This window comes from Mesocricetus auratus, unplaced genomic scaffold, assembly GCF_017639785.1.
Source record: "Mesocricetus auratus isolate SY011 unplaced genomic scaffold, BCM_Maur_2.0 contig_13345_pilon_subseq_1:43404_obj, whole genome shotgun sequence".
NCBI lineage: Eukaryota > Metazoa > Chordata > Mammalia > Rodentia > Cricetidae > Mesocricetus > Mesocricetus auratus.
In genome coordinates, this window is record NW_024435479.1 from 1 (window position 1) to 10,232 (window position 10,232).

At 45.9% G+C, this 10,232-nt stretch overlaps 1 protein-coding gene and 1 pseudogene across 1 annotated transcript; both read left to right on the forward strand.

Moving 5' to 3' along the window:
• The first annotated feature begins 265 nt into the window (after positions 1-265).
• LOC121138738 (3 beta-hydroxysteroid dehydrogenase/Delta 5-->4-isomerase type 2) lies at positions 266-6,069 on the forward strand. Its single transcript, XM_040741359.1, has 3 exons — positions 266-472; positions 3,566-3,730; positions 4,888-6,069. Exons 1-3 carry the CDS (start codon positions 328-330, stop codon positions 5,697-5,699), a joined length of 1,122 nt encoding a protein of 373 aa, XP_040597293.1. The 5' UTR covers positions 266-327; the 3' UTR covers positions 5,700-6,069.
• Positions 6,070-8,364: 2,295 nt separating this feature from the next.
• Positions 8,365-9,793, forward strand: LOC121138736 (annotated as a pseudogene).
• The last annotated feature ends 439 nt before the right edge of the window (positions 9,794-10,232 follow it).

The following is a 10,232-nucleotide window of genomic DNA, read 5'->3' on the forward strand; positions in this document are numbered from 1 at the left end:
TTCCATGGGGGATCATGAAAATTTCAGATGTCCTTATTTTATGTATGGTAAGTCTGTGGCAATTTTGGAAGCACGGATGAAATATGGGTTTGCAACAGGCATCTGGGTAAAGGAGAAATCTTGGGACACAATTACACCCTGTGAGTCTGACAGTTTCAGGGTACACATTGAAATATATTGCTTGGCACTATGGAGAAATTTCCCCATGTCTTACAATTTCTGTTATAAGAGGTTGCATGAATAACCACCGGCTCTCTCTTTCTAGCCATCTCCAGAATCACCCTACATTACCCGCTGCCCTCGCTGGATCTGTTTCCTGTGTTGGCCATGCCTGGATGGAGCTGCTTGGTGACAGGGGCTGGAGGGTTTCTGGGGCAAAGGATTATCCACTTGCTGGTACAGGAGAAGGATCTGGAAGAGGTCAGACTCCTGGACAAGGTGTTCAGACCAGAAACCAGGGAGGAATTCTTCAGTAAGTCAACTTGAGGATTTGGCATGTAATGGCATAACAACCGATGTCAAGGTTCAGGGAGGGCTCCTCCCTTGTCCAGTACATAAAAACACTTGGAGCCATAGCACTTCTCCATGTCCACATTCATCAGGAGGAAACAGACCACACAGCACGAAGGACACTGTCTAGGTGGGGAAGACTGAGTTCGGATGAATGGGTTCTCTCTCCCTTTCCTGTAGTTCTTTAGAGTGGACTTGCCAGTTGCTGGGTAATATCCATAACGATCATTAAGCTGGAGGGTTCAAACACTAGCTCCCAGTCTCTCCTAATCGCTACTGGTCTAGTTGTTTGTTTCGGTCAGGTTTGCTCTGTTGGAGGGGGGGGTTGTCATTCATTTAGCATCTTGGGTAGAGGTCAAATAAAACGAGTAAAAAGATATGAAAGGGAGAGAAATGTACAGAGAGCAGGGACAGGCAGACAGGAAGATACAGAGAATGAGATTGAGAAAGAGAATTTCTGAGCAAATGCATGAAGTATACCAAGGGACCGACATGAAGCCAGCATGAGCAGGACTGTCCATACCTCACCTGGATTGTTCATGCATGTTTCTCCCCATTCCTCACTGGAATTTGTCATCACTAAGACTAAGACTGCAGAATTCACTGAGGCAGGCCATTACTCCTTTGCCAATTTGTTCTCTCAGGTACAACTGGACCACCTGATCTCATGGAATATTTTATCACCTATTCGACCCCCAGGTCATTAAAAGAAACTTTCAGGGAAAGTAGGAAAGAATACTCACTCACCTGGACAGCAAGGACTTTGAGTTGTGAAAAGAAACATGACTATAGCAACGTCATATGATTAGTGAGGATCACAGAAGAAGCCAGAGGTCCCTCACTTAAACTCCATTATTTTGTCCAGGGGCCAGTTCTTAGCCCCAAAGTCTTCAGTGTTTCCCACTGTCTGTGTATGACTCAAGCTAGTTCTTTGCCACCTCCTCAGCTTCAAGTGTAAATGCACACCACCTAGGGACCTGCCCTGCACGCAGGGTCCTCCATAGCACCTGATACAACACCCACCCTCTATGCCACTTCTTTGTCTCTGACTACTTCCAATGTCAATTTCCTCCTCTATCAGCTTGAAGGATGCTTCCAGAAACCCATTAGCACACAGCCAATTCTATTAGTCTCAGAAATATTTGTAAATAGTCAAAGCTTGGTTTGGAGGAACAGTCCCATAGTGAGTACTGTCTGGGGTAATGGATAGAGAAGGCCACGCATAAAGGTAAATGTGGAGATTCCTGTAAATATGCTTTCTGTGCCGGGCTCTGCGGCACATGCTGTGGTGACAACTCATTAACTCTGTGTAACATTCGTGAAATGCAGTTAGTGACTCTGTCCTCTCCTCCTGTAAATAGTTAACAGAGATTAAGTGGTTTACCCAAAGACCGTAGCCAAACTGAGCAAATTGAATTGAAGCCCAGGAAGTCTATCTGCAGCCTTTATACGTTAATGTTCAGTGTGGTTAGGCGCTTCTCTGGGTCTCCTCTCTCTCTCTCTGACACAGTTCACATGATAGCAACACTCCACCATGCTGCTGTGAAAATGTTTGCCACACCCAGGTGTCCTAGATAAGATTTCAGCTATGGCTACACCAGAAAACACTTGAAGAGACCTCTCCTCGGATCTCAGGGACCCCAAGTAGCTCATGGATGACAGTCTATTTCAATACAGGTCTAGATCCCTCCTGTCTTGTCACAGCAACATCCCTGTGCCAGCTTGTCCAAATCAGTAGCAAAGGGGAAGAAAGGCAGAATGGGCAGATAGGGTCACAATCCGAGAATCCAACCCTCAGGCGGGTACCTGCTTTCTCCTGAGCAGTTTCTTGCTTGCCTCTACTTCAGGGCTTTCCTAGGGTTACATGATGAGAGGAGGGAGCCTGGATAGGACACACTTAGTAGAGAATTAGGGGCAAGCCATTCTATGTGTGTCTCTGGAGATACTTCTTCAGGCCTGGATTTCTCCTGCCATTCTTGCTGCTCCTTGGCTTCATTGGCAACTTCAGTTCAGTGGAATGACTTTAATCTGCCTCTATAAAATTAATTCCAAGCCATCCTAGAGAATGAGCTCATGACACAGGCAGAGACAGTACAAGTGAAGTATCCTCAGCCAGGGTAGCCATAACTGTGTCCCAGACTTCTTGAGCCTCACTTTCCTCGTCTATCAAGTAGGATCCAGAGGACCAGTCTCTAGGAAGAATGGGAAGGAGGAAGGAAGGAAGGAAGGAAGGAAGGATGGAAGGAAGGAAGGAAGTTAGTCGTAAAGTTGGGTATAAATTAATAAGCCAAAGAAAATGTAGGGCACTGGTAAAGACCGCATGTGGCACACAGTTCATTTTGTGAGTTGGGTGACAAAATAATAGGCAGTGCTACCTGTGGGTTTCAGAAAACCCAAAGATGTTGACACTGTACTGTTAACTATTCTTTTCGTGCTTAACACAGACCCAGAAAATACCAGACTCTGGCATGGGGGGAGGGGGATGGTGCATGAGGGGAAGAGGGCGACACACCTAACGTTCATACATGTGTGACTTCTTCTCTGCTCCTACTGATAGGAATGGGGACTTCCCAATCATATCCCTAGAATAGACACTCTAATTGTTAATGTCACTTCTACCCAGACCCACCCCCCATCCCCTGTTACCTCTGGAGTCTCTTTGATGAATGGATAAGCCTCCCACCACTCTCTTGAACAAGTTTCATGCCCCAGACATGTTTGGTTGTTTCCCAATCTGCTTTTCCTTCCTTCCATATATTAGGCTTCCTCACATTTCCCCCACTATGACAATTCTTTTTGTTTTTTTGTTTTTTGTTTTTGGTTTTACGAGACAGAGCTTCTCTGTATTGTTTTGGAGGCTGTCGGTCCAGCCCGGCCTCAAACTCACAGAGATCCGCCTGCCTCTGCCTCCGGAGAACTGGGATTAAGGGCGTGCACCACCACTGCCCAGCCCACAATGACGATTCTTGATGACCTTGGTAACTGACACCTGTGTACAGGGACCACCCCAGCCCACAGACAAGCTTCCCAATGACCTGTCTTGTGTTCTACACAGAGCTGCAGACAAAGACCAAGGTGACAGTGCTGGAGGGTGACATTCTGGATGCCCAGTGCCTGAGGAGAGCCTGCCAGGGCATCTCCGTTGTCATCCACACTGCTGCCGCCATTGACGTCTGGGGTATCATTCCCAGACAGACCATCATAGATATCAATGTGAAAGGTAAGGTATCTTTAAAGAAGGTGATAGGCGGGGAGTTGAAAATGTCAGTCCAGATGAGGAAGGGTTGTTCTCAACACAGACCACCTGTTGGACTCTCAGTCTACTGCCTCTGCTCACTGGACCCAGATGGAACTACTCAGGGCTATGACATGGCTGAGTCACAGCAGGTAGAAAGTAGGAGGCCTAGGATGTAAAGCTTTCCAGCTTCGAGGAAAGCGCTTCCATTGTCCTCTATGCCAAGGATTCCATTCCAAGGAGACTAGACCCCAACTCCAGGCAGTTGACAATCATTCACCCATTGCCTCCCATGGTCCAGACCTAGACTAGAATACTCTGAATGCTGTTATTCTGAGAGAGCATGGGGCCTCACAATGTTCTGCCATTACTAGGATTCCCATCAGGGAACACACAGTCCCTTTTAGTTTTCTACTAAGAAGAACAGATGAGAACAGTCAGTTCTGGGTTCCAGAATGAAAATTAGAAGGGATATTTATCACCTCTCCTTTGAATAACTGAGTAAATAAAGTCATAGATAGAACCAAGAATGCTTTCACATTGTTTATACAAAAAATGACACAGCTGTGGCTCTACTTCTCTCCAAACCCAATAATCACTTCTTCCCTGACTCAGGCTAGTTGTCCTTGTGACAGTTTTGATTCTTACCAAATGACAAAAAAAATGTAGCTATGAACACAACTCTGTTGAGCTTGCATGATGTTAATTCTTAAACAGTTCTGAGTTAAAAAGAACTACTCTTGTACATAGTCTAAGAATAGGATCTGCTTTTGTACATTTAAGAAGCATGCATGAATTTATATGGTTAAATTATAAGTATCTCATGGACACATTAGGAATGGATAAACAAGAAACCTTAGGTGCCTTTGAAAATAAAAGGAAACCCAATTACACCCAGTTTTGCATGCAAACACTCTTAGGGCTGTGAACACAAAAACCTGGAGATTCTTGCTGTCTGGAATCCACCTGTTGTCCCCAGGTTATGCCATGGTGGCTGCGTATCCAGGAAGCAGGAAATGCATGCTGATCTGTAAAGGTTTCTCTATTAGACTAGAAGATGGAAACAGTCATGAAGCTGTGCACATGGTAAATCTGCTGGCTTATCCACCTCCTGACACTGACAGTGTGTTGTCTGTGATTAGGTACCCTGAACCTGTTGGAGGCCTGTGTCCAGGCTAGTGTGCCAGCCTTCATCTACACCAGCTCAATTGATGTTGCGGGGCCCAACTCCTACAAGGAAATCGTCCTAAATGGCCATGAGGAACAACAGCATGAAAGCACATGGTCTGATCCATACCCATACAGCAAAATGATGGCTGAGAAGGCAGTGCTGGCAGCCAATGGGTCCTCCCTGAAAAATGGTGGCACTTTGCATACTTGTGCCTTAAGGCCTATGTACATCTATGGGGAAAAAAGCTCAATACTTTCAGGGATAATGATTAGGGCCATCAAAAATAATGGTATTCTGAAAGTTACTGGAAAGTTCTCCACAGTCAACCCAGTGTATGTGAGTAATGCAGCCTGGGCACACATTCTGGCTGCCAGGGGTCTGCAAGACCCCAAGAAGTCACCAAACATCCAAGGGCAGTTCTACTACATCTCAGATGACACCCCTCACCAAAGCTATGATGACTTAAATAACACCCTGAGCAAGAAATGGGGCCTCCGCCCTGATTCCAGTTGGAGACCTCCTGTGGCCCTGCTGTACTGGCTTGGCTTCCTGCTGGAATTGGTGAACTTCCTGCTGCGTCCGGTCTACAACTACCAGCCTCCCTTCACCCGATACTTGGTCACAATCTCAAATACTGTGTTCACCTTCTCCTACAAGAAAGCTCAGCGAGATCTGGGCTATGAGCCCCTTGTCGGCTGGGAGGAAGCCAGGGAGAACACTTCAGAGTGGATCGGGTCACTGGTGGAGCAGCACAAGGGAACACTGAACACAAAGGCTCAGTGATGTGACTGGCGATGGCGGGAACATGACCTGGGTGCTGTCAGGAAATAGTTGTCAGGTTCTCCAGAAGAGACAGAGGCACAACCCAGGTCTTACTGCCTCCCTTTGACACAGAGATCAACGTAGTGTCTTCCTCAAGACACCAGCAGCTGGTCCCTGACCCAGCCACAGGGTTTCTTCCCTCCACACCTGCCCAGTGACACACATGTGGCTGTGCCTCAGCTTCTAGTTCCAAAATATTCAGCACCTCTTGTACCTTAGAGCTCTCTCCATTGGCTACATCTCCCCCACAAAAGCATTTCTTACCTTTAGAAAATTCCCATTACTTTATGAAGTGCAATCAAAGGAGCAATAAATATTTGTTAATACCTCATCTGCAGAAGGTATTTTTCTATTCTAACTCCCCACCCCGACCCCTGTCCAGAGAAGGCCATGCCAGGATTAGAAAGGGATTGTGGATCTGAGGTGGACTGAAGGCCCACCAGACCCAGTATAATTGAAGTTTAGTTTTTTGGTAAATAAGTTACACGGAAAACAATAAGTAACTGCCGTGGCTTTCCTGCTGCAAGGAGACAGACCCTGCTACCCGCCGATCCCAGTGACCCAAAGGGGCTTCTGACTCCGATCCTTTTCCTTTTAACCAATCACATCTGCACCTGTGACCACGCCCAAAAGTCATGATCAGTGCTACAAGCTTGGAGGAGAATATCACTACAGGGGACTGAAGAAAATCAGGGCCAGAATAGGGTTAAGAGACTGATCCCAACACATTGTCCTTTGGGGGTGTACTAGATGGCCAGATTGCCACATTTTACGTAATAGGGACCTGACATAAGCAATGCTTAAAGTTACAGTATCTCCAGGGGATTCCCTGCTGGGCCTAGGAGGAGGCGCCCTCTAGTGAACATTCTCAAGTTGCAGTTTTTTTCTTACAGCTAAATCTACAGGTATCTGGTGGTTTTTGTTCTCGCTTTCCTATAAAAATGCTGGTATGAGAACAGTACATAAGGGCTAAGAACTTTTCTGCCCCTAGCACTAGACAGAACTATAAATAAGCCACTCCCCTTTACAAGCTAATGCCTCATAGCATTCTCTTTCTAAAACACAAATAATTGGGTCTCAGATCCCAGACTCCGAGGACCAATTTTTATTTGGCAAACCTAGAGAGTAGAGAGAGGCTTTAGGTTGATGCTCTGGGACCCCCAGCAGTTGCTGGGATGGGGCGATTTCCAAATTTCCAAGCGTGGTGGTACCAACTGCCTGTAAAGGGATACTGGTCAAGAGAATGGGCAAGGGCTCCCGAGTGACCTTAATTAGAAGGAAGCTGTACTGTTGGGTTTGGGATTTCAAAGTTCTCAGTAAATTGTTAGGAATGTATATTCTTCTCACTTAATTTTCCAGTTTCTAAAAATGTGAAGAGCATGGTTTTTTGTTGTTGTTACTGTTGATGTTGTTGTTCTGTTTTGGGGGAGTATGCGGTGGGGGGCACCCTGCTCCCAATAAATAGCATGGAGATTTATTCTTACTTATGAATGCCCAACCATAGTTTGGCTTGTTTCTAGCCAGTTTTTTTTATTAATTATTCTATCTACCTTTTGCCTTTGGGCTTTTCTCTTGCTCTATTCTATATGCCTTTCTTTCCTTCTTGTTCCATGGCTGGCTGTGTAGCGGGGTGGCTGGCTCCTGGTGTCCTCTCTCCTCCTCTCATTCCTTGATCCCTCTCCTCAGATTTCCCCTCCTATTTCGTCTCTCTGCCTGCCAGCCAAGTCTATCCTTTCTCCTGACTAACAATTAGGCCATTCAGCTATTTATTAGACCAATCAGGTGTCTTAGACAGGCACAGAGTTAAACAAATACAACATAAAAGATTTCAGCACTTTTTGTATCATTAAACAAATGTTCCACAGCATAAACACATGTAACACATCTTTAACAAATATTCCGCAGCAGAAAAGTGCTAGTTTCTTAGAACCTTTTGTAACCAGAGTGGCCCCAGGGTATGCGAAAACATTTTGTAAAGACTTTTGGATAAGAAACATATACACTTAGGATGGCTCTCACGTGGAAGTTTCTTCTCCCTATGCACCAGACTCCAGACTCAAGGCAGATGCTCTCTCCTACTGTGGGTTTAAGATTCCACGCCCAAGGCTGAACACAGCATTGGCGCTCTCTCCATTGAGTGTGCAAGGAAACTTACTTGGGTCTTTTGTGTTCTATAAATCTGTTAGAAATGCCCTGAAAGTGGGTATGACAAACAGAAATCAGAGGCTTGGGGGGTTGTTCAAGTGTAAGCTTTAGCCAAAGCCTAATCTGTTCTGCCCCTACCTCAAGGAATTGAAAACACGCACTCACTTTTTAATCAGATTGTGTTCTGAAACCACCTGGGCATTCTAAGTCCATGTGATGCTCTTGACATGTTACTTTTTGTCTGAATCAGTGTAAACAGACCCGATGAGGAAAGAACAGCTGGGCATTGGTGGTGCACGCCTTTAATCCCAGCACTAGGGAGGCAGAGGCAGGCTGATCGCTGTGAGTTGAGACCAGCCTGGTCTACAAGAGATAGTTCCAGGACATCCTCCAAAACCACAGAGGAGCCCTGTCACAAAAAACAAAAGACAGAGAGAGAGAAAAAAATGTAGCCACAACAGTTCTGTTAGAAGGGAGACAAATGTACCCTGAAGCCCACTCTGGTAATGAGGGACAAGGCCATTGATAGAAATCCACCTGTCTCTACCTCCTGAGTAAAAGGATTAAAGGCATTTGCCATTGCCCAAATTGTCATTTTTAAAACTGTGTTGACAAACCATAGAATAGAAATAATTTGTTCTTTTCCAGAATCAAAGTCCCAGGATTATGCACACACACAAACACACACAAAGAGAGAGAGAGAGAGACAGAGACAGAGACAGAGACAGAGAGACAGACACGATGAGAGAGGGGTCTGTAAAGGCTGGAAGGTAAGAAACCTTGGCTCCCAGATAGCAGACGTCACCCCTTTCCTTTTTTACTACTCATATGCCCATGCCCTGGTCCTGCTGATCTGGGAACAGCAAAGAATGCACCAGGGAGCTGGGATTAGACTGGAGATGAACAAGAATCTTGTGGACCCCTTGGTTATCTCCTGACACTGACAGTGTGTTGTCTGTGATTAGGTACCCTGAACCTGTTGGAGGCCTGTGTCCAAGCTAGTGTGCCAGCCTTCATCTACACCAGCTCAATTGATGTTGCGGGGCCCAACTCCTACAAGGAAATCGTCCTAAATGGCCATGAGGAACAACAGACCATGAAAGCACATGGTCTGATCCATACCCATACAGCAAAATGATGGCTGAGAAGGCAGTGCTGGCAGCCAATGGGTCCTCCCTGAAAAATGGTGGCACTTTGCATACTTGTGCCTTAAGGCCTATGTACATCTATGGGGAAGGAAGCTCATTATTTTCAGGGACAATGACCAGGTCTGTGAAAAATAATGGTATTCTGAATGTTACTGGAAAATTCTCCACAGTCAACCCAGTGCGTGTGGGCAATGTGGCCAGGGCACACATTCTGACCCCAAGAAGTCACCAAACATCCGAGGACAGTTCTAATACATCTCAGATGACACCCCTCACCAAAGCTATAATGATTTAAATTGCACCTTGATCAAGAAGTGGGGGCCTCCACCCTGATTCCAGTTGGAAGCCTCCTTTGTGCCTACAGTACTGACTTCTGTTCTCAGCTTCCTTTCTTTGGAAAGTAGCCAACACAGTTCACCAGGGAAACTGGTTTGAGTGCCTTTATCTTCCCACTGAATCCTATACTGGTCTTTCAGAGTAACAGCAGAGCCCTGGAACATGGGCTGCTGCTCCCTTAGGCAGCCCTAGTTCTCCTGGCTTCCCTCCTGCCCCTTATAGTCATAAGAAGCCTTTAGGGGCACCTGGGATGCCACATTTGCCTTGACAAATGATACTGGTCAGAAGATGGAGAGACAGAGGTGTTCTCAGCCTGCACTTTAGTTGTATAGGATTATCCTCTGAGCCAAACAACTGCCATCTTATGAAGTTCAGCTGTGCCCAAATGTGATCATCACAGCTGGATTAGTCAACCGCTGGCATCACCTTGTAGAAGAAGGGCAAGAAGGACCATGGGACCTCACCTGAGTCTCAAGCCACTCCATATCACCTGTTATATGCAATTCTACTCTAATTACCACAACTTCAGGCTCTGTATCTCATAAAGTCCTAGAAAAATGAAAGATCTGTATAGTTATTCCAGTCTTGAGTTTCCACCTTTCTGCCCACCGTGGGACAAATTCAGTTCATAACAAAAGAAAGACAAAAATAATTGGATGTCCCCAACATTTGTGTTCCACTGAGCTTGAGCTGTGGAGCATTACGCTTCCCTTCGATAGTTAACTGTTTCTCCTTCTTCCTCCATACCCGCCGCTTCCTTCCATACCCACAGACTTCTCTCCTTCATCCTTGGCCTCTTTTCCTTCTTGTCACTTCCATCTGAATTTTCCTGAAAAGAGGGAGCTAATAAAGACAGGTTTGAAAT

Excerpts from the sequence above, each read along its gene's own strand:
- LOC121138738 (XM_040741359.1), top strand. The coding sequence starts at position 328 with ATGCCTGGATGGAGCTGCTTGGTGACAGGGGCTGGAGGGTTTCTGGGG. Across the intron at positions 473-3,565 it reads AACCAGGGAGGAATTCTTCA|AGCTGCAGACAAAGACCAAG; the intron begins GTAAGTCAACTT and ends TGTTCTACACAG. Across the intron at positions 3,731-4,887 it reads CATAGATATCAATGTGAAAG|GTACCCTGAACCTGTTGGAG; the intron begins GTAAGGTATCTT and ends GTCTGTGATTAG.